At 68.0% G+C, this 27,463-nt stretch overlaps 1 protein-coding gene across 1 annotated transcript; it reads left to right on the top strand.

Moving 5' to 3' along the window:
• Positions 1–936: 936 nt before the first annotated feature.
• Positions 937–27,140, top strand: LOC119095709 (patronin). Its single transcript, XM_037218564.1, has 37 exons — positions 937–990; positions 1,575–1,790; positions 6,165–6,380; positions 7,353–7,597; positions 7,923–8,037; positions 8,439–8,526; positions 8,875–8,973; positions 11,017–11,154; positions 12,121–12,220; positions 12,782–12,887; positions 13,196–13,620; positions 13,746–13,783; positions 14,137–14,303; positions 15,834–15,949; positions 16,185–16,293; positions 16,595–16,797; positions 17,176–17,270; positions 17,885–17,955; positions 18,080–18,145; positions 18,536–18,641; positions 19,053–19,141; positions 19,364–19,455; positions 19,645–19,678; positions 19,974–20,087; positions 20,289–20,528; positions 20,718–20,871; positions 21,116–21,265; positions 21,896–21,988; positions 22,134–22,187; positions 22,590–22,712; positions 23,254–23,307; positions 23,868–23,996; positions 24,882–24,968; positions 25,238–25,366; positions 25,701–25,896; positions 26,156–26,242; positions 26,436–27,140. Exons 1-37 carry the CDS (start codon positions 937–939, stop codon positions 26,578–26,580), a joined length of 4,743 nt encoding a protein of 1,580 aa, XP_037074459.1. The 3' UTR covers positions 26,581–27,140.
• The last annotated feature ends 323 nt before the right edge of the window (positions 27,141–27,463 follow it).

Raw genomic sequence — 27,463 nt, 5'->3', positions numbered from 1 at the left:
GGTTGGTGCTGGTGCTGTGTGGGTCCGCCCGTGCTGTCAGTCCTCCGGCCGTCTGGCCTGCTGTGCGGGGCTGACGCCGGCGCTGTTTCAGTTCCCCGGCCGTCTGGTCTGCTGTGCAGGGCTGGTGCTGGTGCTGTGTCGGTCCGCCCGTGCTGTGTCAGTCCGCCGGCCGTCTGGCCTGCTGTGCGGGGCTGACACCAGCGCTGTGGCGGCCGTCTCGCGCTCCCCCCTGTGCCGGCTGACCGGCCGGGGAGAGTGAGAGCGGGCCCGCCGGCCATGCCGGTCGGGAAAGCGGCCGGCGTCCCCAGCGGGCGCCTGTCGGGCTCTGCTCCGGCTCGGCGGGCGTCGGCAGCCGCACCAGCACCGAGAGCTGGCCCGCCGCGCCGGCCGCCCGGTCCCGACACAGAGCGCGCTCTGCGCTTCCTCTCACGCGGCTGGCGGTGGGATTTCGATTTCGCCGGCGATCGCACTTACGATAGTGTATGGCGCCAGCGGCTGGCCTAGTTCAGCTCCTCCTGTGGAGCCGTCTGTGGAACTGATACGTGCGACGGACTTTTTGCGCTTTTGCTGGGCCCGAATGGTGTGCCATATTCGTGCAGGTGCATTAGTGTCCACAAAGCGCCAGTGCGGCTCGGTCTGACCGCCGGCTGCACTCTGGAGCCTGCTGGAGCCGTACGTCTCTCGCGCGCGTGCGCCATCGCGTCGTGCCGCGTCTCGTGCCTGGACGCTGCGGCTGATCCGGGCAGGGCAGACCGGCTCACGCTCTCGGCGCCGCGCTGCGCCGTCAGCACGCCTTTCACCGCGCCGGCCCGCCCGCGTGTGGTGTAGCCGTGACGTCAGACGACAGCCGCAGTCGGAGCGCCAATCAGCGAATAAATCAGCTGGCAGTTTAGCATAGACGGTGCCAGAGGCGACGGAGCGGCGCTAAAACGTGTAATGGCCGGCCTGTCGGCCTCCCAGCCGGCGGCCGGCGGGCGCCTCGTCTCGCGCGTGGGCGGCACGGGAGCAACGGGAGGGGGGAGGGGAGCGCACGAGGTGTGAGGAGTTGGCGACCGCCACCTCATAGTGGCTGGGGCCGTAGAGTGAGGCTAGGTTTGCTTTAAATGTTGCCTCCAGACACCCTGAGGCCCGGTAATGCAAGCAGGTGATTACGCAATTTAGTATGGTAAACTGTAGAGGATGATATGATTACAGGTTCACCGTGGTAAATACACGGCCACAATGGCCTCGACTACGACGAGGTGGTGAGGTGCCGGAGCTTGCGCCCCGGCTGCCTCCCCGCCGCTGCCGGGCAGCATGCCGGCAGCGGCGGGACGCTGGCCTGGTGCGGCCCCGCCGCGCCGCCGGGCTCGGGCTCCGGCTCTCCCAGTCTCGTGCTGTGCCGGCCCTCCCGTGAGGCCTGACCTGACCCTGTGCTCGGCTGAGCCGACGGCTGGTGGGGGCCGTGCCGACTGAACCGACTGAGCCGACCCTCTGGCCGCCGCTGTGCCCGGTCCGTGTGTGGTGGTATGGGTGCCGTGTGTTGCAGGGTTGGCAGGGGCCGTGACGGTCGGCTGCTGTGACGTGTGTTGCAGGGCGGAGAGCGACTCAAGCCACAGATCGTGCACGCACTGGCCAGCGCCGAGCTCTACTGCTCCTGCCTGGCCAACATCTACGCCGACCCCAACTACCACAACCTGTCGCACTGGGGCATCATCCAGGCGCTGGCCAGGAAGGGCGTGTACGTGGCCGAGCCGAGCGACGTGGCGCTCACCGAGACGGTGCTCATCCAGACGGGACCCATCAAAATGGTCAGTACTGGCCGCCGGGCGCGCGTAACACCGCCGACGGCGGCGCCCCCGCCGCAGCACAGGAATGTGATGTGCTAATGCAGGACGGAATGCTGATGTGGAGTGTATGTGTCGCTCGAATGCTGGCGATCCCCAGGAGGATGGGTACGAGCTTGTTGCAGCGTCCATAAATGGCGCTCATCTGTCGTCGCTGTTTGCGCTGTGCCGTCACGTGTTGCCGGGGAGGCGGTGAGTCCACCCGGCGACGGCAGATCGCGGCCGGCCAGAGCAGACCGCCGCCGCCGCCGCTGCCGCCGCCGGGCCGTCGAGACGCCAGCCTCGCCCTGTCGCGCGCGGTACGCTGTTTGGGCGAGCGGCTGTGCGAGAGGCTCGGCCGGCCTCCTCCGCCGGCCCGGCCCGGCCCGGCCCGGCCCGGCGGACTAGCGGCGCTGCTGGCGACGTGGCCACAACGTATGGCGGCCAGCGAAAGTGGAGTACATGCCTTCTCCGGTTGGCGCGGGCAGCCGCGCACGCGCCGCCGCTTTCTCGTAGACGGTGCGTCACCCACGCGCCGTCTGTGTGGGCAAGCACCGTGTCGGACCGGCGCGCTCCGTCGGGCCCCGGACTCGTCACCGCGCCGCGCTAGTCGTGCACTCGGTATCCGTACCGGCTCCCGGGCGTGCGCTGGTGACGTCACCTGTGACGTCACCGGGCGTGGCCGGTGCCCTGCGTTTAGGCGGCTGTTGCCAGCCGGCCTGTCATCACGGCGGTGTGTGGTGACTCAGGCCGTTAGCGGGCCAGCGGCGGTCTCGTCAGCTGGTGGGCGGCGCGGTCAGCCGGCGGCGCGTCCGGAGCTCGCTTCCGGCCCCGGCTGTGGCCCGCCCGCGTCACGGCCGGCTCCGGGCCGCGGCAGGCGCCGCCGCACCACCCGGCGCCCCGGGCCGTGCTGCGGCCCACGCGCGTCACGGCTGGCTCCGGGCCGCGGCAGGCGCCGCCGCGCGGCCCGGCGCCGCCTGGCCGTGCTGCGGTCCACCCGCGTCACGGCCGGCTCCGGGCCGCGGCAGGCGCCCCCGCACCACCCGGTGCCCCCGGGCCGCTGTCGCCCGGCGCCCGGTGCCGGCCTCTGCCGCGGCCGCTGCGGGCAGGGCGGCGCCCGCCGCGCTGTCTCCCGCCGTGACGTGTGTGCGGTGCCGGGCTCCGTGCGCCGCCCACATTCGAGGCCGCGGACACAGCTTGCAAATGCACGCCGGAGAGAGATACGGCGCTCAGGACTGTCCGGCCCGGTCGGGGCGGTGCAGGGCTGTCCGACTCGGTCAGTGGTGATGCAGAGCTGTCTGGCCCGGTCAAGGGCGGTGCAGGGCTGTCCGACCCGGTCAGGGGCGATGCAGGGCTATCCGACCCGGTCAGGTGCGATGCAGGGCTGTCAGACCCGACCTCGACCTGCAGATCGTTACACCGTCTGTCCTGTGTGAGTAGCAGTCGGTGTGGGGCGCCTCTGGTGCCGTCCGATCGAAGCTCATGACATCCCCGACACCTCTGAGCGGCCGGCCATGTCAGCAGCTGTTCGCTCCTCGCGGTGTGTACACTGTGAGCACGCTGTGCACGGCCGCTGGGGTAGGGGGGGGGGAGTTCCAGCTGCGGCGTGTCGCCCTGCCGCCGCCGCCAGCCGGGCCACCTGTTCAGGGCGGCGCCTCAGCGACACTCCCGCCCAGGCGCCCGCCCCCATATGGCCACGGTCGGGCGGGGGACCGCCCAGCCGTCACTGGACGGCCCTTCGCGGCAGGGCGGACGCAGGCTTCGGTGACGGCTAATTGTAATGACCAGCAAGCCCGAACAAGTACATGTAGCGGCGTAGCTAACCTTAGAGGCAGGACGAAATGTGCTTGTACCGTTCAAATGACACTTCATTGGTGCCGAATGTGCGATCTGGGTGCTTTGTTGTCTTCTGGTTCAAACCGGCGGCAGAATGGCTTTCCACGCTCAGCGTGGACTTGTGATGCGTCGGCGCGTGGACATTCCAGGTCGCAGCTGGCTCTAGTGGGCTCTCGGGTGCGATTTGCATGCGTGGCACGTACAGTCCGCACAGTCGGAGGCCGGCCCGTGGGCAGATGTGAGAAGCTCTGCGCGGCTGGTGAGACGGTGGTGCGGCTGATGACGGCCGGCCGGTCTGGAGAAGCCCTGCTCCGGCTGACGGCCGCGGAGCACGAGCGACCGGGGCCGCTGTCCGCCACGTGCGGCCAGCACCGCCGGCGAGCGCGGGAGAGCGGCCACACGTGGTGACGGAGGTGGGAGGAGGGAGGCGCGGCAGCGGGTGAGGCCAGTCACCGCGCGTCCGCTCGGGCTCCATCGCGTGTCGGCCGGCTCTGTTGACTCGGCGCGCTAAAGTTAGCCGCGAGTGAGTGGTGCGCGCCGGCGGCAGCTGTGTCATCAGCGGCCGGCGTGGTGCGGCGCGGGGTGTCGGGGCCCGGCCGGCGGTCTCGGCCCCCCGACCGGCCCGCGGCACGATGGTGCCGCTACCGAAGCGCCGGGCCGTTCGCCGCCGGGCCCCGGCCGCCTCGGCCACCCCCTCGCTGGCCGGTCTCGGCGCCTGCGGAGCGTCGGCGGTCCTGAGTGGCGTCCCACTCTCGAATCGGTAGAGGTTGAAGCGCTGTGTTTGGGCGGCAACAGCGAGCGCCGCTTGGGTTTCGCATCGCTTTGTTATCACTGTTGTCGAAAAATCCACGGGAGACCCTGCGTTTCTGCCCCTGCCTTCTTCATATGCTCAATGGAACAGCAAACATGGCGTGTGGGCGTGGGAGTCTAGATAGGGACGAGTCCGTCTTTTCATCGTTCTTGGCTCGCAGCCTGTCAGCACAGGATCACCAAAGACCAATATGATCGTACCGACAAGGTCGTTCCTTGGTGCGTTTCTGATGCCTGCCATCGGTTGCAGGCTCAGCTGCCGTGTCGTCTGCCCTGTCCCCTCCCCGCCCCGTGTCGTCGTCCCGACTGTCGCCTGAGGTGACCTCAGCCCCCCTCCCCTCCCCTCCCCTCCCCTCGCCTCACCTGGCGCCAGCGCCCGGAAGTGACGCGCTGCTGGCCCAGGAGCGGCAGACCGCCGCGGTCGCCCTCTGGCTGTCCGCTGTCGAGTGGCCCGTCGGCGCCTGGACCGGTTGACGGTCGGCCTCTGGCTGTCCGCTGTCGAGTGGCCCGTCGGCGCCTGGACCGGCTGACGGTCGGCCTCTGGCTGTCCGCTGTCGAGTGGCCCGTCGGCGCCTGGACCGGTTGACGGTCGGCCGGACGGGTCATTCGGTGTGATGATATCTGGCTGCTCGGATGGCGACCTGGCTGGCTGGCGCTGCCCGGCGGCGCAGCGGTCCGAGCCGCCCATGGATAGATGGATGGATGGTGTGGTAGCCAGCGGCCCAGACCATCGGATGCACAGGCGGAGGGCAGCCGCGGATCTCCCTGTGACCGGAAAGGCGCTGCACTCTGGTGGCGGCGGCGGCCCGCAGGAGCCGGGCCATCTCTCCTCTCCATCGATGCGCTCGCGATTATTGGTGAATCAGGTGCGGCGCGGGGCCTTTGTTTTATGCTTTCATGCCTGACGTGTACGGCCTCTACGGGAAAGCCTATTCCATTGAGGCTTGTTTTCCGCGTCCGTGTCCGCCAGCTGATACTGAAGGTAGAGGGAAGGAGGAGAATGGAGATGGGCTGATGGTGCGCTCGGCCCGAACGGCAGGCGTGCTCGGCTCCGCCGGGTGTCCTGGTGCGGGGGCACCGGACGCCGACTGGGGCTCGCGCCTGCACCCGCGGTGCCGAGCTCGCCAGGGCAGGGCGGACCCTCCTCCGAGGCTGGCCGGGCCGCCGGGGCGCCACCGGTGCCCGCCTGGTCCGGCCCGGGTGAGAGGTGTGTCATTGGGGGGGGGGGGGGGGGGGGGGGGGGGGGGAGAGGCTGCTGCGGTTGTTTGACATTGGATTCCCCAGGTGCGAGCCTATCGCTGGTGTCTAGGAACACGTGCTGTCGGCGGCGCTGAATGACATTGACATTCGTCTGACCCACGCGTGACCTACGTCTGACCCCCGTGCACCTAGCCGCCTGTTGACCGAGCCTCGTCGCATCTCCCTACCTATATGGACTTCTGCTCCACGGCGATCGCCGGGTGTGATCTCCAAACGGCCCGCAGTGTACAAACCTGAAGCCGTGCCGCCCTGCCCGGCCCTGCCTTGGGTTGCCTTGCCTTGCCTTGCCTTGCCTTGCCTTGCCTTGCCTTGCCTTGCCTTGCCTTGCCTTGCCTTGCCTTGCCTTGGCCTTGCCTTGCCTTGCCCCTGCCCTGCCCTGCCCTGCCCTGCCCTGCCCTGCCCTGCCCTGCCCTATAGCTGTGCTGACCTGACCTGCGGCCCGTGTGTCGACAGAGCGCGCACATGGCCGTGATGGAGGCGATCATGGCGCTCTACATCCGCGAGGTGATCACAGCCGAGCGGGTGGTGGGCGTAGTGCGCCGCTTCACCCAGCTGCAGGCCTCCACCGAGCTGCCCGCCGACCAGGAGGAGGCGCTCCTGCTCTGGATCAACAAGGCGTGCGCTCGGCTGCGGCTGCAGATCGCCGCCGAGTGTCGCGCCCAGCCGGAGGTCAGTGGCGGGTCAGGCCGGCGGTCAGCCCGGCCCCGGCTCAGTGCTGGGACGGGGCGGCGCCTGGCGGCGACCGGTCTGACCAATCGGACGACGTTGTTATTGGGGCCCGATCTTGTGCCAGCACCAGGGTAGCCGTGAACGTAACCATGAAACCCCAGGGTCGTAGGGGCCTGATGTCGCATGAAACGTGTTTTGCGAAACTTGATGGACACCTTGCGGGTGTCTAAAGTATAAAAGATGAGCGTGTATTGTGCCACACAATATACGCGTATACTGTGTGGCACCGCAGCTTTGAGATTTTAAACGACGGCTTTGAGACTTTGAACGGCGCGTGCTGAAGCGTCCGCAAAGGGGCGTGCACCGTCGTACCGGGCCAGCCCCAGGGCAGCAGCTGAATGTTCCGCCACGCTCCCACCACGCCGCCGACGCCGGGGCCTGTTTCCGTCCCGTTGTTCGGCGGCGGCCCGCCGGCCATCTCTGCGGACGGCGGTCCGTACTGCCGGCGCCGTTAGTGGTGCGCGGGGTCGGGGCGGGGTCACGGCGGGCTGAACCGGAGGTCGGCCGCTCGCCGCCGCGACCCCAGCCGAAACTGGAGCGGCTCCGGTCGGGCCGTGGCGACCCCTGGCGACCCCTGGCGACCCCTGGCGACCCCTGGGGGCCGTCAGCTGGGGACGGCTCCCGGTCAGCGCCTGCTGCGGCCGCCGGCGCCGCCGGCACCTGGTCAGACCGGTGGCAGGGCCGCCTGTGCGGGAGAGGCCTCGCCGGCGCCGCACAGGCACGCACCGCGGCTCGGCGCCGCCGGCGGCACAGAGACCGCCGCTGGTGGAGCGCGCCATGAGGGGAGCGGCGGCTGGGCTGGCGCCGTTGAGTGTTAGCGCTTGCCTGCCCCACTCCTGCTATTGTGTTGGCCGGCTCGTGCGGTCCGGCTGGCCGGGTGAGCCGCCTGACGCGGCCGGCGTCGGCCGACAGGAGGGCGGCGTGCCGAGCTTCCCGCTGCAGCAGGACATGTCGGACCTGTCGGACGGCACGTGCCTGGCCGGCCTGGTGGCGCTCTACTGCCCGGACGAGCTCTCCTGGCCGGAGGTGGCCTTCTCCGACCCGCCGCGCATCGCCGACAGCCTCTACAACCTGCAGCTGCTCGAGAAGTTCTGTCACGACGCGCTGCCCTATAACCCGCACTTCCTCACGCTCGAGGACATCCTGTACATGCACAGGTGGGTCGGCCGCCGCTGGCCGCCGGCGTGCGCGGCGCCGGACAGCGGTGTGGGGCCTGCTCGAAGCGGGCAGACGTTGCACGCGAAATGCACGCATTGGCTCAGACATGGAGAGGCGTCTGATCAGCGGCCTCGCTTGTGATGGCGGCCGTCGGCGCTTGCGACTGCGCCCGTTGTTGATGCTGTTGTACCGCTGCCCGGCGCCGGCCAGAGGCGAGCGCCAGACGCTGTGGCCGTGGTGGTGACGAGGCCGCCGAGGCGTTCGAGTGACGCGATCTGGAGGCCACCCGGGCCGTACCGTGACCGGCGCTCTTCTGGTCGTCAGCTCGGTGAAACAGAACCTGCTGGTGCTGCTAGCCGACCTCTTCTACCTGTTCGAGATCAACCCGGCCAAATGTGTCAGACAGCCCGTCATGGGCAAGGAGAGGGTGATAGAGGAGGTGCGTTCACCATCGCGCGCCGGCCACGTTCGGTGCAGTCAATGCAGCTCCCAAAGCTTACTTCAGCCAGTAATATGCTTGTAAATTGTCTCAAAGTGCCTTCTAGAAGTGACCATGCTCTGTTCGCTCTGATACTGTTTGCATTGCACTGACACTTTTTATGTGACCTGTCCACCACCTAATGGTCTTTAAGGTGGTCTTTCCACCTTTATTTAGGTGTTTTTCCACCACCTTCAAGGTGTCTCTTTGGCGCGAACGAAAGGGAGAGATGTCTTCGTGAAACATAGCTGTGTAGCTTTGAATGGTCTAAGTGCTGTGCGTGCTGCCGTCTCCCGGCCGAGCTGCGCTGTGTGGAGCGCGCCGAGCGCCGGTGCTGACCTGACTGACCCCGGGCCGGCCAGATGCGCCGCCAGGGCGGCCTGGGCGGCAGCCCGCGGCGCTCTCAGCCTGACCTGCGCGGCTCAGCCAGCCAGGCGAGCAGCTTCTCAGGTCAGTCGCCGCGCCGCCGCCGGTGCGCGGCCGTCTTCTGTCCGCTGCGCCGACCTCCCGCGGCCGGCCTCAGGCCCGCCGCCTCTTGACCTCCTTCTCTGTCTCCCTCTCTGGCTGTCTGTCTGTCTGTCTGTCTGTCTGCGCGGCTGGACGCGTCCGTGTGGGCGGAGGCGCCGCGCCGGTCGTGACGCTGGTGGCGCCCCCTCCCCGCCGCACTCGGTGGCCCCGCGGCGGCCCGAGGCGCACGCTTGACTAACCGGTGGTGGAGGTGCGGCGCCGCTCCCCGCCCCGCCCTGCCCTGCCGCTGTCACTGCACCCCTACTAACGCCCCTGACCGGTGGCATGCAGGAGGGAAATACCCGCACTCAGAGCCATCTGTTGTCATGCGGAGAAGTAGAGGCTCGCGCTCGGCCGAGAGAGGGAGGCAGCGCTTCAGCATGTTTGAAGGTATGCTAGACACGCCCGGACGCCTTGCAAAGCATTGTCATTAGTGCATACAATGGATGAAAAGTCAACGGCGAGGCTGCCGTATCATAAAGTGCTCCGTCTTGCTGTCCTTTATAGTTTTTCTTCTGGGGAGTGTATTTTGGCGCCCGGTTTGGAGGTTGGCCTCGGGTAAAGCCTAATTTTCTTCTCTTTTACACTGTTGCTGGTCCCGTTCTGAGGAGTTGACGGATAGTTTCACCACCTCTACAGCGGAACCCGGGTGCATTCATAAGCGTTATTGTGAGCACTACGTGACTCTGGGTAGGTGATTTGTCGGGATTTTCATCGTGCTAACTCAAACGGCGTAGGGTGTCGGAGGATGCTTTATATCTCCTGAAGTTATGTTCTTTGTGGAATGGCAGGGGTGTCTGGGTATTATAGAGGCTATAATAGACCCATGAATCATATCTATAGAAAAGCTCCATGCTATTTTGGGCCATCATAACACTGCATCAGTTTGGCGATGGTATTCACGGGTGGTTAAATAAATGCACAGCGCGTGTGAATAAATGCATCGGTCCTAGTCTGGGCTGCCATCGCGGGCTTGGTTTGTGGCCGGGCGCGGGCGGTCCAGTCTCTGATCGCGGGCGGTCCAGTCTCTGGCAGCCGGTCCTGTGTCTATGTCTGCAGGTCTGTTGGCGCAGAGGGCTTGTCACTAACCTTGACTAACCAACTCCTGGACTGACCCCGACCCAGACCCAGACAAAGACCCGACCCTGATCCACGTCCTCACCCAGACCAGGACCCGTCCCTGACCTGACCACCCTGATCCTGATCCTGATCCTGATCCTGACCCTGACCCTGATCCTGATCCTGATCCTGATCCTGATCCTGATCCTGATCCTGATCCTGACCCGACCCCGACCCTGACCCCGACCCCGACCCCGACCCCGACCCCCGACCCCGACCCCGACCCCGACCTCGACCCCGACCTGACACACCAGCACCAGCACTTGTATCCGCCTACCCCGACCACCGACGCGCGAGACTGTGTGTGACGCCTTCCGACCGACACCGACATCGAGACGGAGACGGAGACGGAGACGGAGGCCGGCCGCGCCCCCCGCCGACGCACGCCCGTACGTATGCCGACACCGCCCCCACCGGCCCGCCGACGTCCGGCCGGTCGGTCCCAGGCCGTTGTCCTGACGTCCGCCGGCGCTCGTGTCGGCCGTGGCCGGTCTGTGACGCTGGCTGATCAGCTCCACTGCTGTCGCCGCACGGCGGAGCGGTGCCGGCCGCTGCTCGTTTTCCGAGCAGTGTCGATCCTGTCTTCTCGTAGACCTCGGCGTCCAGGGCTAAGAGTGGTAGAGCTCCGGCCAGGGAGGCAGACGTCGCTTTACAGGAGACAGTTGCCGGTGCAGTGCTCCACGACGGACGGGAGGCTTTTGGCGGGCGGCCTCGGAGACATGCCGGGAGATGTTTATGAAACAGTCGGCCTACGTCTGCGCACTGGCGCGGTCTCGGTTCTGGCAACTGCTTGCGGATCATTTATGCACTAAACATTGGCTCCCCTTTGCACAGCATTGTCGCCCCGTCTGCATCTTTGCACACTCCACGCATTGTCGATAAGACGAGGCGCAGCGCACCGGTTGGGTTTCGGTGGTGCCGATGGGCGGCTGTGCTCGTACCAGCGAAGCTGGTCCCAGGTGGTGGGTGGCGCCGAGGCGGGACAACACGTGACGTCACGGCGGGGTGGGGCCGGCCTGGGCGACGCCTCCGCACGGGGCAGACACGCCGGCCTGGACTCGGGTGACACATGCGTGGCAAACCGGACACGACGACGGCGACAGGGCACGCCCATCCAGACTGCTGACGTCACCGCCCTCTCCTCTCCGACCTCGGTTGGGCCGTGCGTGTCCAGTGACGTCACCACGTGACCGGTGTTTTGATGACAACCCGGTGTGCCGCGGCGCTGCGCGGAGCGTGCTGAGGCGGTGCGGTGTGAGGCGCGCGTGTGTGTCAGTGGGCGTTGGTAAACGGACGCCGCTGGGCCGACCGAAGGTGGGTGCTGCGCCTGGGCGTCGCTGTACCCGGACTGGTGGTGGCGCTGTTCGCACCCGGCCACCGAGCGGTGCCACTACTGCTCGCGGCCCGGCCACCTGCCGTTCGAGCAGCAGTGCTTCCACCATCTGGCCGACGGTAGGAGGGCGCGGCCGCCTAGCTCTGTGGCTCCGCAACCCGGCACGGCCTGAGACGCTGACTCCTGGAGCCGCCGACAGATGGCATCACCGGGCCGACGCTTGTTGTGGCCTGGTTTTTTGCTGTGGCATTTGGGCGGTTTTCGCCTGTGGCATGCAGTTTTGTTTGTTTGCGGGCTGTGTTTTGGGTAGAATTCTGTTACTGGTGGGATTGTATGGCGTCTGAAGATTTCTTGACATGGATTTCGTAGACATGCATCAACTACGAGTACCGTTGTATGTCAATTTGCAGTTTCGTGTCCGTTTGTGTGGCTGCGTGCTTTGTTTGCATTTGCTGGTGTTACAGTTAATTTCACCGTTGTGGCGTTTGTATGCGTTTGTTTCAGCATCATTTGATTTGATTCTAGGTTACAGCAAATGCTGTTAGCAGAAAGCGAGTTGAACGAGTTGATTGATTTTGACACCCGAATAGCAGCTATGATGACCCCCCCCCCCCCTCTTCCGTATTATGTGACAATGTAATTGCATTCTTGCTCATAAAACTTGCATGACGACCTGTACAGAACTCCAATGCACGCAAGTTCTTCCTTTATGTGCATCTCATAGCTTCCGTGATGCACACGCCATATTGAATGCATTCGTTATTAATTGTGAAGCCATGAATTAATAGTCAGGGGCTAATGGGGCTAAAATGTAGTATGTGTGATGCGTATGCATGTGTGTTATGTATGTATCTTTGCATTCTGACACCGGTGCACATAACTGGAACTGTCCCGTGACTGGAGGTCGTTTGGGTCCGGGCGCCCCGTTGCTCCGCGGGCGGGCAGCGCTCCGAGCTCCCCGGCCCATTTCGAGAGACTGCGGCGCCGCCGCCTCGTCTCGGCCTCCCTCCCGTCCGAGCCGCGCTCTCGCCCTCTGTCTGGGTGTGTGTGTGTGTGTGTGACGGGCGCCGGCCGCGTGTCGACAGCAGCGGGACGGGAGAGTCCGTCGGCACCGAGCGGCGGCTCGCGGCGGCCCCGCTCCGTCTACCCCGGCGACGACCGCTCCGTCTACCGCGACGACGACAGGTAAGCGTCCGGAGCGGGCGGGAGCCGCCGCCGCTCCGGCTGTCCCGGCTGGCCGGCCGGCCTCTGCCCCCGGCACGCCTGTCACAAGCCGTTTCGCTCGATCTCGTCAACAGCTCGTGCCAGGCTCTGTGCCGGTGTGCTACGTTTCCTTATAGGCAAACGGCCCAGACAAGGGATTTCAAACATGTGGGGGACGTGGACTCTTAGGCAGGTGAAGCGACAACGAGTTTTGTGTAATGACACATTGTAGAGTTGGCACGTTATAGGCTGCAAACGAAGTACGCGGTATATCTTGTCACAGGAAGAACTGAGAAGCGTCCAGGATTAGCAAAGGGAGTGATGTTGATGCATAACTGAAACAAGCACTGCGCAAATGTGCCTTTATGCATCAGTCGTACTTAGCAGCCTGTGCGGTTACATCGAGTCGGCCTGTCTGCCGCCTGGCCTGAGGGTGTCCCGGAGTGGCGGCAGTGCAGCGCGCTGGCGGATGGCGCCGGCGCTGCCCGCCGCGTCGCTCTTTCGGTCGGTCGGCTGACGGGGCGGGCCGCCGGCTGGTTGCAGGTCCAACTCGGAGGAGAGCGAGTTCGTGGTGCAGCGCGCGGCCGGCCCGCTGACGCTGTCGCGGCTGGCGCACCAGCGCCGCTCGCAGAGCCCGCCGTCGTCGGTGCACTCGACGAGCCGGCGGCGCCGCGCCGCCTCAAGGAGCGGCTCAACCGCGACACCAAGTGGGAGGAGCGCGGCGAGGAGCGGCGCGGCGCCGTCTCCGAGTGCGGCGACCTCGAGCGCCACCAGCCGGCCGGCAAGCCGTCGCCGAGCGGGCGCGGCGGCGGCGGCGGCCGACTCTCGCGGGCGTAACTCGTTCTCGGAGGAGTCTCAGCTGACCGTGGAGAACTTCGGTGGCAGCCAGGACAACCTGCACATGCTGGGCCGCAACCCGGACAAGCAGCCGGTGGTGCACCCGCGGGCCGGCGCGAGAGCAGCACACACCGCGACCTGCTCAAGGAGAGCACCATCAGCTTCGGCGACCGCGACCCCTTCCAGGACGTGGAGCAGGAGCGGGCGCTGTCGCGCAGCGCCAGCCGCCAGAGCCTGTACGAGACGCGCAGCGACAGCCGGCAGGAGCTCACGCGTCCGCCCAGTCGCAATCTCTTCCAGGAGAGCACCATCAAGGAGCACTTCAAGCCGACCGGCCGGCGCGGCGGCGACGAGCCCGCCGACGGCTTCCGGCCCATCGGACGCGACGCCGACGACGGCGGCGTCGACATCGACAACCGCGTGCTGGACGCCCTGGAGCGCGAGGCGCGCGGCGACTCACCCTCCAAGGGCAACCTGGTCATCATGTTCGACAACAACGACGAGCAGAAGCCGACCAGCTTCGCCGAGCTGTCCAAGGTGCAGCCGCGCGACAACGCCGGCGGCATCAACAATCGTGTACATGCAGCACGAGAAGGAGGACCGCGGCAAGGCGGCGCCGGCGCGCAGCAACGGCTCGGCGGCCGGCGCCGCCACCACCAGCTGGGTGCAGCAGCAGCAGAGCCAGCGGCCTGGCCTCCCCGGCCTCGGGTGAGTGGCGGCGCGAGGGGAGGGGAGGGCAGCCGGGCACGCTCACCGCCGACTGCCGGGGGCGGAGGGGAGGGGGACTCTGACCTCGCGTCCCCAGCCGGCTGCCGACCGGTAGGCGTGGGTGTCGTGCCGGCGACGTCGTGTTGTAGTCGTGTACGCTCTTGAAATTGGGAAAGCCAGTCAGTGGTGGAGTAAGGTTGTGGAGGTGAACGCAGTGGGCAGCGTAGGCTGGTGCAAGGCTGTGGTGACCGCGGTGCCCGGTGTAGGCTACCGCCGGCGCCATCTGTCTGCCACCGCCGGCTCCGCCCGCGGCTGCCGGCGCGCTCTGTGACGCCCGCTGCTCGGCCCGGCAGAGGGCGCCCCCGAGCCGGACGTGATGGCCTCAGAGCTGCACAGCATCAAACTGCGCCTCGAGGAGAAGCGGCGCAACATCGAGAAGGAGAAGCGGCGCATGGAGTCGGCCATGAGCCGCCAGAAGCAGACGGTGGGCAAGCAGGCGTTCCTGCAGGCCATGGGACAGGTGAGCGACGCACGGCGATAGTCGGGGACACGCGGCGCGCGGCCGGTTTGGCGGCGGCGGCCGGTGCCGGCCACCGCCATAGCCACCGTTTGTGTCTTGATGTTGTCGAGGGGTGATCTGGTGGCGGTATTGGGAGAGACCTGGTGACGGTGTGGCGGGGTTTGTGGGCGTATGGAGGTCTGGTGGCGGTATTGTGGGTGACCTGGTGACGGCATTGGGTGTGGCCTGGTGACGGTATTAGGGGTGGCCTGGTGACGGTATTGGGGTGGCCTGGTGACGGTATTGGGGGTGGCCTGGTGACGGTATTGGGGTGGCCTGGTGACGGTATTGGGGTGGCCTGGTGACGGTATTGGGGGTGGCCTGGTGACGGCATTGGGGGTGGCCTGGTGACGGTATTGGGGTGGCCTGGTGACGGTATTGGGGGTGGCCTGGTGACGGTATTGGTGACGGTATTAGGGGCGGCCTGGTGACGGTATTGGGGGTGGCCTGGTGACGGTATTGGGGGTGCGGGGCCCCTTGTCGCTGTGTCGTTGGGTGACGGTGTCGGTGCGCGTGCAGAGCAAATTCCGCGGCGGCGGCGGCGGCGGTGGGGGCGCCAGCAGCAGCGCCACCTCGGCGTCGGGCAGTGAGGGCGGCGACGCGGCGCCGGCCGCCGCCGCCGAGCCGCTGCTGGACAGTGTGGAGTGCCGGCCGGCCAGCCTGCAGGTGACGCCCCTGCGCGGCCCGCCGTCTGCGCCGTCCCCGTAGCCAGACCCGACTGCATGGTGTGCCTGTTGCCCTCCGGCGCGGCAGCTGCGGCGGCTGGCCGCTGCTGCAGCTGCAGCTGTGTAGTCGCCGCTCTGTGTCGCCTCGTGTGCGTGGTCTTGTCCCGCATGGCAGCACGACCCCTCTGAGTTTGACGCCCGGTAGGCTGCACCAGTAGCACCCTGTGGTTAGATAGGCATCCGCCAGCGGCGGCTGACTGCGTCCGGGGCACCTGTGTCGCTGGACGGAGGACCCCCGTAACAGGCTGGCGTGTTTAGGCCGCACCGGAGCCGGGTCGGCCTGGCTGGCCCGACTCAGTGGTGTCTCCACACGCGGCGTCCCCGCCCTTCCCCCTCGGTGTGGTCGTGCCTGACGTGTGCCAGCATGCCGCCGTGGCAGCCGCGTGGGCTGCAGCCGCCGCGCGCGGTCCAGCGCCGCGTCAGAAGCGCGGCAGCCGCGGCGTCCGCTCCGCCGCCCGTCCGTTGAGTGCTGAGCTGCGCGCGAGAGGCCGCCGCTCGGGCGGCAGGGGGTGTGCGGGTCAGACGCGACTGCCGGGCCGGGGTCGCTCCGGCACCGGAGCGTCGACGGCACTGTTGAAGTCAGCTTTTCGGTTGTGCCGCATCGCTGGCTGGCTGTCTCAGGTGGGAGCGACGTTTGGACGTCGCTGGCCGGCGTACAGTCTGGCCACGGACAGCGGCGAGAGGCTGCCGGTGCGGGCACGGAGGCGAGCTCTGGCGCCGGCGTCAGGCGGCCGCACCGTGACGACGTGCACGCGCTGTCCGGCAGGAGATGAGTCAGAATCTGAGCCACATGAAGGACAAGTGGTCTCGGGTGCCCGACGCCGCCGGCAGTCCGGACCTCGACAACATGGACTACGACCAATATACCAGCTCGCTGCACAGGTGAGAGCAAGAGCTCGTCTGGCCGCCCGGTCTGGCCGTGTCTCCTGTGTTCGGGGGCCGCTGGTCGGCGGCGGCGGAGCTCGTCTGGCTGCCGGGTCTGGCCGTGTCTCCTGTGTTCGGGGGCCGCTGGTCGGCGGCGTTGGAGCTTGTCTCCCGTGTTTGAGAGAGGGGAGGGGGGCTCGCCCGGTGCCGCTCCGCGTGCCCCGGTCTGACGATGTGCCATCGCCGCCGGCAGCATGAACGAGTCGCTGACGGAGCTGCAGGACGACATACAACGGCTGTCGCAGCAGCAGTCGCAGATGCAGCAGATGCAGAACATCATGCAGAACGGTGGCCAGACTCAGGTACGCCGACACGAGTCGCGGCTTGCTGATACCCGGCCATAGGAAGGCATACTGGTCTGAACTGTTCGCGGATCACGTACGCCTAAAACTGGGAGATCGAAAGAACAAGCCAGGTGGGCGGCTAGATGCATGGCAAGTCAGAACCCGTGTAGTCTGGGAGCTGGGCATCCCAGAGGCAGGACACCCCAGTGGCGCTCCAGGGGCACCCCAGGGAACGAGCGCTGCTCGGAATGTGCTCGTGTTGGGCGCACTCTCAGATCGCCGCCGCGGGCTGTCTGAAGGTCGGCTGTGCATGTTTCAGCCGCCGTACCAGCAGGCGTACCAGCAGCCGCAGTACCAGCCGGGGCCGCCGCAGTACCAGGCCGGGCCGCCGCCGCCGCCGCCCGGCCAGTTCTACCTGCACGACCAGGCCGGCCAGCGCCGCCAGTGGGGACAGCCCATGGCGCCCGACGACGTGTACCAGCACATGTCCCCCAGCCGAGCCCGCTGGGGCCAGCCCGTCAGGTGAGCACACCGCGGGTACGCGTGGTCCATGGCGAGGCGCCCGACCCGCCGACAGAAGGCTGCTGCTGCAGCGCTGTGGACCGGCCGGGCGGCCCGATGGTGTCCGGCAGGGCCGTTGTGCTGCGCTGGCGATCGAGTCGGCCTCCGCACCGGCGGCGGCATCGCACGGCGGTGACGCGTCTGGTGTCAGCGCACACTGCCCGCAGGACTCACTCGAGGCGCGCTCGGTGCCGGGCCGCCACCGGGAGGTGTGGGTGTGGGAGGGTGGGAGCTGTGTGTGAGTGTGGGAGGGTTGGAGCTGTGTGCGGTTGTGATCAGCCGGCCCCGCTCGTGTCGCCGGCCGCTGTCTGAGCCCTCGCGTTCGCCGCCGCTCGGCAGGCCCATGATGCCGATGCAGCAGCAGTACGGCGCGCCGCCGGCTGACCCCTACTACCAGCCGCAGCGGCCGTTCCTGCTGCACCACGAGCAGCAGGGCTAACCCGGGCGCCTACCACTCGCCGCAGCACCACCGACTCGGTCAGTCGCCCCGCGGCTGTCCTCCCTCTCCTCCCACCACCTACCACTCGCCGCAGCACCACCGACTCGGTCAGTCGCCCCGCGCTGTCCTCCTCTCTCCCACTAGCTGTCGGTCTCCCCCTCTCGCAAGGGAGGGCACCCGCGTTTGAAAGGACGCGCCCGGAAGGGAACTGCTCTGTTAACCTGTTAACGGAAAAAGGGCTGTTTCGCGACGGACGGAACTCGACAGAGCCACAATGCGCATCACGGGTGTTCGGCGCGCGTTGTACGAGCTGCGTGATACGACGGCGTAGTTCTGCGTATGTTCCTGACCCAGGCTGATGCCGTGTGCGGTGGATAGTGCTTCGCTTCAGTGCAGGTTGCTGCGGCTCTGGATTCTGTAGGTGGTGCGATGACGCGGGGAGTCGGTGGCTGTGCCGGACCTGCGGTCGGTTGGGGCTCCGCACCAGGTGCTGCCGCTGTCGTGATGTCGCCGCTGCGCCCGCGCGCTGTGCGTTCCGCCTGACCCCTGGCCCCTGACCTCGGGCCTCTGACCCCCATGGCCGCTGACCGCCCCGTCTCCCGGCGACAGACGGCGGCATGATGGCGCCGCAAGGCATGCCCGGCCCGATGGCGCCGCCCGGCGGCTACCACCCGGACTACGCGGGCGTACCCGCCGGCGCCGCCGCCGCCGGCCGCGGCCGCGCCTGGCGGTGGCTTCCGTCTGCACGGCTCGGGCGGCGGTGGCGGCGGCGGCCAGGAGCCGCGCGAGCTGCGCGCCGGCCAGAGTCCGCGCATGTACGGCGACTTTCAGTACGGCCGCGAGGAGCAGGGCTCGCCGCGCGTGCCGACGGTGCGCCGCAGCACGCCGCGGCGCCGCTCGCCCTCGCCGCGCGCCGGCCGTCCTGCACGCGCCGCTGCCGGCGCCGCCCATCGACGACATTGGCGCCACAGAACGTCTCCTTCATCGGCGACCAGCAGCAGCAGGAGGAGGAGGAGGAACGGCGCCGGCGGCCGGAGCCGGAGCCGGCCGCCGGCGGCCGCACCTACCGCCTGCCGCGGCGCTCCCCCGGCCGAGCCGGCCGAGCGGCACGAGCCGTCGCCGCCGCGGGTGGTGTCGCGCGCCGCCCTCTGCCGGCAAGACGTTCAAGGTGGCACCGCTCGCCCAGCCCGCAGAGCCCGTCGTGGGCGGCGCGCCGCGCCGGCAGTCAGTCGCCGCTGGCGGCGGCGCGCGGGCCAGCAGCAGCAGCCGCCGCCTCCGCCGGAGAAGGAACAGGACGAGCCGTCGCCAGAGGTGCTGGCTGCCATGAAGGTCGACAAGATCCGCGACAGCGCCGACCCAGAGCTTGGTGAGTGGCGGCGCGCCCTATCCCGCCCTGCCCTGCCCTGCCCTGCCCACTGCTACCACCCCCGCCCCGCCTCGCCGCTCCCACGCTGTCGGATGCAGGCCGGGCCGATCAGCTGATGAGCGGAGCTACCAGACGTCCGTAGTCATGGTGTGGAATAACCTCTGTGACCATCTCTGTTTGATGCCGGTATGTGTGATGGCGAGATACGGGAAAGGCGATGGGAAAGAAGCTGAGTCGTGTTTTAAAGTTGTTCTTGTAAGCCGCATTGTTCGTGTTAAGCGGAACAGCGACCCTCAGCGTGGCACGCGCGGCTGTGCTGTGCGTGGGGACGCGCCGCGGCCAGCGCGTGACGGGCCGGTCTGGGCGGCAGGATTTGTGATATCGTTTGACGACGACGCCGGTCCGCGGAAGCCGAAGCCGCGCCTGGGGCGCCCGTCCGGACGCCGGCGAAGACGGCCAGCTCCGGCGGCCTGCTGGACAAGCCGCGGCCTGCCATCCCGGTACGTGGCCGAGCGGCGCCCGCCGCCGCCGCCCTCGGTGCGCTCTGCGCCGGCCGCGCCGCGTCGCGGCGCCCGCCGGCTCTGGCCGGTCGCCTGCTTTGGTTGTCAGTTGCGGAGCACGTGCCTTGCGCCATGTTGTCACGCTCGCACGTTTGCCTGCTCGTGTTCCGCACGCGTCCGTGTCGCCGTCCGCACCGCTTTGACGCGCCCACCCGCCTGCAGCCCAAGCCGAAGCCGTCGGCCTTCTCGCTGGGCGGCGACGGCGGCGGCGGCGCGGCGTCGGGCGCCCCATCGGCCTTCTCCACGTACACCAAGTGGCCGCGGGCGGCCCGCGCCGAGCCGCCCGCGCCGAGCCCAGAGCCGGAGCCGGAGCCGAGTCCGGAGCCGGAGTCGAGTCCGGAGCGGGAGGAGTCACCGGCGGGGCGGCGGCCTGTCGCTGGGCCCGGCTGTCGGACCCGCGCCGCCGCACGGCGCCCGCCGAGCCCCGACCAGCCGGACGGCGCCGGCTCGCCAGCCAGCCGGCCCCTCCTGGAGAAGGTGCGCCGGGGCCGGAGTGCGCCTGACGCAGCGGCCCGCTCCGCGCTTCGCCCGGCCGCGCTCAGCGGGCTCCGAGTGCGCCGTCTGGGTAGAGGGCATGGATGTCGCCAGGTCCGCTGGCAGTTTGCACGCGCACTGCTGCTGATATCACTGTTGGTGCCGTCCACGCTTACGAGGCTGCGCCGCATGCGTCAGACCGGTGCGAAGACGTGATTGTGCGCATGTGTGTGTGTGTGTGTGTGTGTGTGTGCGCGCGAGATTCGGGCTGAGCCGGGCCGTGTGTGTCGCTCGGCAGCTGGAGGTGGACCCGAACCTGCCGCCGGAGACGATGCGCCCGCTGCGGCCGCCCAGCCAGAGCTCGGCCGGCGTCGGCCTCGTGATCGGCGACCAGCTGGTCAGCCCGCAGTCGGTGAGTGGTGCCGCCGCCGCCAGAGACGCGCCGCGCTGCTGCCCGAGCGCCGGTGGCGCCGCCGCCGCCAGAGGCGCGCCGCACTGCTGCCCGAGCGCCGGCGCTGGGCGCACTGCAGCCCGTGACCTCTGCTGCCCATCCGTCGGCCTGCGTCCCTGCTGGCCGTTTGTGTCCACCACTGATTGTCTGTTCCCTGTGCAGGAGGCCATGGACGAGATGGAGCGGAAGAAAGAGCGCATTCTCATGATGTCGCTGAAGAGGAAACAGGATGCGGAGGCGGCGCGGCGCCGCAAGGAGGAGGAAGCTCTGGCGAGGAAGGAGGACGAGGCGCGCAAGGAGGAGGAGAAGCAACGCAAGAAGGAGGAGGAGAAGGCTAAGAAGGAGCGCATCTTCGAGCAGTACAAGCTGAAGAAGGCCCGAGAGGAGGCGGAAAAGAACGGGGTGAGTAGGGCGTGGCCCGACACGGCACGCGCTCGGCGGGGGAAGCACCAGCCGCGTGCCGGTGCTGCGCGGGCGGGCAGCGTGGCGCCGGTGCTGCTGTCGGCCGCTGTCGGACGGGTGTGGTGCGGTCGGCGCCGTCTGCCGCCGGGTTCGGGTGGGGGTCGCTGAACACCGGCCGTGGTCCGGCAGACGGCGCCGCCTCCGATGCCCAGCAAGCCGGCCGTGCGGCCCCGGCCCAAGTCGACGCCCAGCAAGCCACGGCCCAAGTCGATGATGGACGGCGGTCCGATGACGCCGAGCCGAGGCGGCCGCGGCAGCAGCTCCAACCTGCAGGCCATGTCAGGTCAGTGGACGTGTGAGCCGCCGGAGACGGGCCGGGTCAGCCGTCTGTGCCCTCAGGCGTGGTCGGCGCTTTCCGTTCGGTGGCCGAGCATGGAGCCGGATGGCCGCCGGCGCCGTCCTTGGTCTTCCCTGTCGCCTGCGTCTGATGTGACCCGGCTCTAACTGCCTCGCCTCGGCCGGAGCCGCCTGCCGCCTGTGCTTGTGTCCTTGCGCCGTCTAACCCTCGGCCTGCGGCGCATGCGAAGAGGTGGAGCCGGCGGCTGAGGCGGCGCTGGGCAGCTCGCTGGTGCGGCACCGCAGCCTGAGCCGGCGGCGGCGCTCTAACATAGCCGTGTCGACGCGCTCCAAGTCGCTGAGCCGCCGCCTGCAGACTCCCGAGCAGCTCATGTACCCCGGTCAGTGTCGGCCTCTCAGTCCGCCAGCCAGCCAGCCAGCAGCCAGCCAGCCAGCCAGCCAGCCGGGCGGGCGGGCGGTGACGACCGCCGCCGCCCCCTCGGCTGCTGCTGCTGCCGCTGCCGCTGCCGCTGCCTCGCACCGCTGGCACGGGGCCGGGGGTGGGCCGGCCGACACCACACGGCCTGCAGTGATCACGACACGCACCATGGTGGCCGGTGCTCCGTCCCCCAGTCTGAACGCCTCCCATCCCCCCGCCTTCACCACTTCACCACTGCGCGCCACCACGCCGCTCTCGTCTCGCCTCCGCCTGCACCGGTCTCCGCCTGTCTGGTCAGTCGTCCCGGGGCTCTAGCGTTTCCAGGTAGTGCTGCTCGGGTCGCGGACACCATCTGGCGGCTCGCTCCGCCGCCATCGCATGCCAGCGCTCCTGCCGGACGCATGCTCGCTCTTTCAGTTGCTCTGCGCCGCAACCACCGCCACCGCCGCCGCCGCCGTCCGTCCTGTTTCGTTTTGTTTGGCGTGCCCTGGCTGCCTGGTCGTGCTGCGCCGTGCTGTGCCGTGCTGCGTGTGCCCTGAACGCTCGCATGGCAGACGCCTGAACGCATGTCGCCCGGCCTCTCTGTTTCTAGACAAGGGCCGGGAGGGCAGCGAGCAGTGGGGCTCGTCCTCCAGCCTGGCGGCGGCGGCCGGCTCGCGGCGGGGCTCCAACGCCAGTCTGTACGGTGAGTACTGTCCGCACCGCGCCCCGCGCACTGCCGCCACCCGCCCGCCCGCCGGCCACGATCGCACTGTGCACTGCCCGCTCGTCCGCCACCAGCGCGCGGCCCGTGGCCTGACGCCGCTCTCTCCTCTCATCTGCGGTTGCAGAGCCGAGGTACTCGAGACCGGTGGCGGGCCACTCGGGACGCAAGGTCTCCAACGGTACGTCTGTCTGCCGGCTCCGGCCGCCTCTCACTCTCTCACTCTCTCTCCCGCGCCCGCGCTCCGTGTCCCTGTGCTCGCCGCTGTCCTGGAATGTCTGTCGAGCTCGCACGCGCTTCTGGACGCCATGTCTGCTTGGGCCCTCGGGCGCGTATCTCATTGGCCGTGGGTGGCGCGCGGCCGCGCCTGCCTGCTGTTAGAGCCGCCAGCCGGGCGTCGGCCGCGGCCCGCGCTGTGCGCGATCCGCTGCCGCCCCAGTAGCGCAGAGAGCGTAGCCGTCGCGTTGGTTGTGGTCGGCCGTCGCCCGTCTGCGGCGGCGGCGGCGGCGGCGGTCGGCCGTAGCTGTAGTTGTCGGCACGGCCGCACCGCGTCGCTTCACTTGCACCGCCTTGGCACGCGCAGACGGCGGCGGCATGCGCAAGGACGGCCACCGCACGTCGACGGGCAGCTTGAGCGGCACGGCCGGCCGGCCCCGCTCGCGCATGGGGCCCCGCACTGGCAGCTCCAGCTCGCTGTACGATGACGGTGAGTGGCGCGCCGGCCCGGGCCGGCGCGGCCAGCGCCCGTACGCTGCGCTCGGCTGCTGGCCTCGGCCGTGTCTGGCACGGCACCTGACGTCGGATCGGTCAGGATGGCGCTAGTTGACGTGCACTTTCCCCACCGCGCCAAGAGGCGGCTGACGGGGTGCCGACGCTCGGCGCCCGCCGCCGACACAGGTGGCGGCGACGCCCGCTCCGGTCCGCCGGCAGCACGCGCGCCTCCCCCCCCCCCCTCCCCGTAGGCTGTGCTCGCCGGTGCGACCGACCGCCCGTGCCGCCCCTGAATCGGCGCGCCATGTCGGCAGCGGCGGCAGCCTGAGCGGGCCGCCTGGGTCGGGCGTGACGTGCGCGCCTGGTCTGTGTAGTCTGCCGTGCTGGCGCCGTTCTGTCTCTGTCTGTGTAGCTGTGCGCTGCCGCCGGGCCCGGCCCGTGTCTCGTTGTGTCTGCGCACGCTGCTCCGCCTGCGCCGCCGCCGCCGCTCTCTGTCGCGCCGCCTGCTGTCTCTGACCTGCTCGTGTCTGGCCCAGATTCGGGCGGCTACCGGAGAACCCAGTTCGCCCACTCGGGCCGACGACCGTCAGGTGAGTGGAGCCCGGCCACTGGAGCGGACCGCCCCGGGCCACGCTCCTGCCCCCCCGGTCACTGGAGCGGACCGCCCCGGCCACGCTCCTCCCCGAGACCTGTCAGCGACGGTGTGGCCGCTCGGCGGTGGGCCCATTTGGTTATCAATCTCTGCTGAACAGCTGGGTGTTGTGGAGCGGGGCTGGTAGGAAGAGGTGCGAATTTTGTTGGCGACATGATTCAGCTACGTGTCTTAGCGGTGAACAGCTGACACCTGTGGCGACCTGATCTGAGCGTCGGCCCGGTGGCCGGCCGCTCGGCGAGAGGAGAGGCTGCTGACACAGGCAGGGCGGTCCTGAGTCCTGGCGTCAGCGAGCTGCGGTGGGCGGCCAGCTCGGCGCTGGTGCGGCCGAGGCCGTGTCCGTCCCACCGCCGCTGTGATGAGTCGCCGCCGCTGTGTCGGCGCCCTGTGCTGTGCTGCGGGTGGCGCGTCCCTGCCCGGTCAGCTGTCGTCTGTCCGTGTGGCCGGGCTGGCGCTGCGGGCGCGCGCCGCGTGTCTGACTGGGGCGCGTGCGTGTAGCGGCCGCGGAGCGCGCCGGCGCCGCCGGCGGCCAGCGGCCCAGCCTCAGCGGCGATGTCAACCGTACCTACTCGAAGGCGGCCGGCGTCGGCGGCCGCCGCCATCACCAGTCCCTGACCAACCTGTTTGGTGAGCCGTCCGGCGCCCTCTCTAACCGCGCGCGCGCCAAGGACGCGGCGCGCCGGCCGCCCGCTCTGTGGTAACCCCGCTCGACGGTCTAACAGAGGTTTCGGTCTGTAGTCGCAGGGAACGGCCGTGTGTGGCGGCTCTGTAGTCGCTGGACTCGCGCGCGTTGGGAGGCTGCTTGGTGACCCTGTAGTGGTGTCTGTTTAGTCGCCTGTTAACCTACTAGCGTTCGTCGCCAGTTAACCGGGTGGAGTGCGTGCCTGTTCACCGTCAGCGCTTCGCCTTGTGTGGTGGCCACCGAGTGCCACGAGTCGCTTGTGAGCGCGTGTGATGTCGGTGGCTGCGCGTGAAGCCGTTAACGCTGCTGGTGCGTGGTAAATGTGTGGCACTCTGCGTCGCTAGCAGCGTTCAGATTGTGTGCGCTGGTTCCGTCATCTCGCGCGTAAACCCGCTGGTGCGGTGGCTCAGCGGCGGCCAGTACGGCTGGGAGCTTGTGTTTACCCAATAACACTGCGAGTTTCCGCTAACCTTAGACGTAGCGCGCAGGCAGAAGCCCTGCAGCGGCGCGTGTGAAGCGTGAGCGCGTCAGCCGCCTGGCGGCGATGCGCGGCGCGGACGTGACGCCGCCGTGTTGACATGTTGTGTTGGTTGTTTGCCGTGTCTGCTGCAGTCTTGGCGGGCAGCCGCCTGCCGCCGCTGGGCGGGCAGGCATGCTGCTCCTCCCGCCGCGTGCCAGCGGTGGCGTGGGCGGTCGAGAGTCGAGAGTTGGAAGGGTGTGTGGCCGAGCTCTGATCCGGCCGAGGCGGCTGCGGAGGCCGGCCGTGCCGCCGCGGAGGTGCCATCGCCTAACCCGACCTGACCTGACCTCAGGCGGGCCTGTGTCGACAGGCACCGGCGGCGGCACGCCGCGCTACTCGGAGACCGACTCGGGCCTGGGCCGGGACACGCCCACGCGCCGCGGCGTCTCGCCCGGAGGTGAGCCACGGCCGACGCCGGCGTCAGCTCGGCGCCGCGCCAGGAGCGGGCCACGTGACGGGCTCCGCATGACGCCAGATGTTGTGGCCGACTCAGCGTGTCACCAGAGCGCGGTGTCTGTAGCGGGCGATCTCTCGGGGTCGGCCGAGCCGCCGCTGTCGTGGCGCCGCCGACTGTCGGACGGCTGCGCGGGGGTGCGCCGGGGCCGAGTGAGGGGCCTGCCGGGCGACGGGTCCGTGGAGTGACGCGCGCCTCTGTGTGTCGGACAGCGTACTCTCGCGGCGTGACGTCGCCGTCCGGTCCCGGCTCCCTGCCGCCCGGCCTGGTGTCGCGGCGACGCAACTACGGAGACGACGCCGCCAGCGACACCTCGTCCATGGCCAGCTACGACTACAACGGTGAGGTCTGGCGGCGCGCGGGCGCGAGGCTGCCGCTGACGCACGGCTGGTCTCCCGGCGATCTGCGGCTGCTCGGCCGCTGGTCAGCTCCAGGGGCGGCAGCGGTAGCAGCGCACTGAAGCTGTTTATCCAGCAATTATCATACCCCAGGAGACACCCAGGTGTGAACAAGTACAGGGGTGGACGTAAGCGTGAACTTGTATCACGTGCTTGCAACGGCCTGGGTGTAATCCCCTGAGCGTGGGTCAGCCGTGTTATGAAGTGACGTGTGTGAGATGAGACTGCCGCGCCCTCTGGTGACCCGCTCTGACGCCAGATCTTCGCACTCCTTCAGGGCCACGCCTCTTCAAGCAGCCGACCACCAAGTCGAACCGGTCGATCCTGCTGAACGCCGTCGAGTACTGCGTGTTCCCGGGCGCCGTCAACCGGGAGGCCAAGCAGCGCGTGCTGGAGGAGATAGCGCGCGTCGAGGCGCGCCACTTCCTCATCCTGTTCCGGGACGCCCGCTGCCAGTTCCGCGCCCTCTACTGGTCAGTGTCTGGGGTCTGTTGGCCGGCGCGCGGCGCCGCCGTCCCGACGGGGACGCGGCGCCGCGCAGTCCTCTGCGTGTGCTGCGCCGCTGACAGTCGCTCGTGTGCGTGCGCCTCTGGCTGTCGCTCGTGTGCTGCGCCGCTGACTGTCGCTCGTGTGCGTGCGCCGCTGACGGGTGCGACGGGCGCACGGCCGGCTCGACGGCCCCGGATGAGCGGGGGGGTCGCCGTGCTGAGTGGCCGCTGACTGGTGCCGCAGGTACGAGCCCGAGACGGACGAGGTGGTCAAGCTATACGGCACCGGACCCAAGATGGCCACCGACAAAATGTTCGACAAGTTCTTCAAGTGAGTATCGCTGGCCTGGCATGCTCACATACCATACTGGAGAGAGCCTGACCCGCATGTGAACCGTACGTGATGTGTAGAAGATATAGACAGCCTGACAGAGAGCTGTGCCTCGGTGAGCGTTGTCGTGGAGTGAACGTGTGCACTCTGTCCATCCAGGCTGACAACACTGTTTGGCCTGCGTGTCCCGCAGATACAACTCCGGCGGCAAATGCTTCAGCCAGATCCACACCAAGCACCTGTCGGTGACGATCGACGCCTTCACCATCCACGACGCGCTGTGGCAGGGCAAGCGGCCCAGTCTGCCCAGCAAGAAGGACATGACCCTCGTGACGTAACGGCCGACCGACCGGCGCGTCCCCCACCCCCTCCCCCCGCACACATTCCGCTCTCGCGTCCGCCAACGTCTCAGCTAGCTCTAGACCCGTGGATGTGATATAGCAAGTGGCTTGGTCAGCTGGCGCTCGGACGGCCGCGAGGCCGGCAGCTAGGACTAATACTCGTGCTGCCATCTGTGGGCACGGCGGCCAAGCTGTGGCGGCGTTTCCTATTGGATGTGGCGCCGTCGGCCGTCGCGCGGCCGTTCCCGGCGCGGACTAATCGTGATAAAATGCTGCTTGTGCGCGTGTGATGTGGCCCGCCCGGCCGTCCCGTGGCGTGTTAGCCAGAGACAATTATGAAACGCATAAGAACTAATTTGCGACTGTCGGGTCGTGTTGTATATAACTAGCTTTACTAATGTCTGATGCATTCTTTTTTATTGCGTTTTGTTTTGTACATTAGCTGTTTTATCGTCATCTATTCCAAACGCTGACTGTAAAATATTAACGTGGAAGTACTGGTGTCGACTAAATGTTGCTTTTCCCAACACCTAATAAATGAGCCGAAAGAACCTGGACCGGCCGGTGTTTAAGCCCGGGTGGTGATTGGTGTGGGGCGTACCGTGATACGAGTTCCTCCAATGAGCTGATGTTACCAGCAGCGGGCCCGAGCGGAAGATATAACCAAAGAGCAGCTTTCGTATGTATTTTTGCCATTCTTCAGAGTCATTTATGCTTCATTTTTGTTGTCGACAACAAAAAAGAATAGTCAACTAGGGAAAACCCATCAGGCTTTCGATGACCTAATAAAACTCATGCTTTGTCGACGCAATCTCGCATACCCTTAACGTGTAACGATGTTATAGGACCTCTGGGGGTTCGGCATTTCCAAAGCCATAAG

The sequence above is a fragment of the Pollicipes pollicipes genome, unplaced genomic scaffold (genome assembly GCF_011947565.3).
Source record: "Pollicipes pollicipes isolate AB1234 unplaced genomic scaffold, Ppol_2.1 Scaffold_4219;HRSCAF=4965_pilon_pilon_pilon, whole genome shotgun sequence".
Lineage (NCBI taxonomy): Eukaryota > Metazoa > Arthropoda > Thecostraca > Pollicipedomorpha > Pollicipedidae > Pollicipes > Pollicipes pollicipes.
The sequence above is the reverse complement of the archived record's forward strand: the minus strand, read 5'-3'. Positions and strand labels throughout refer to the sequence as shown.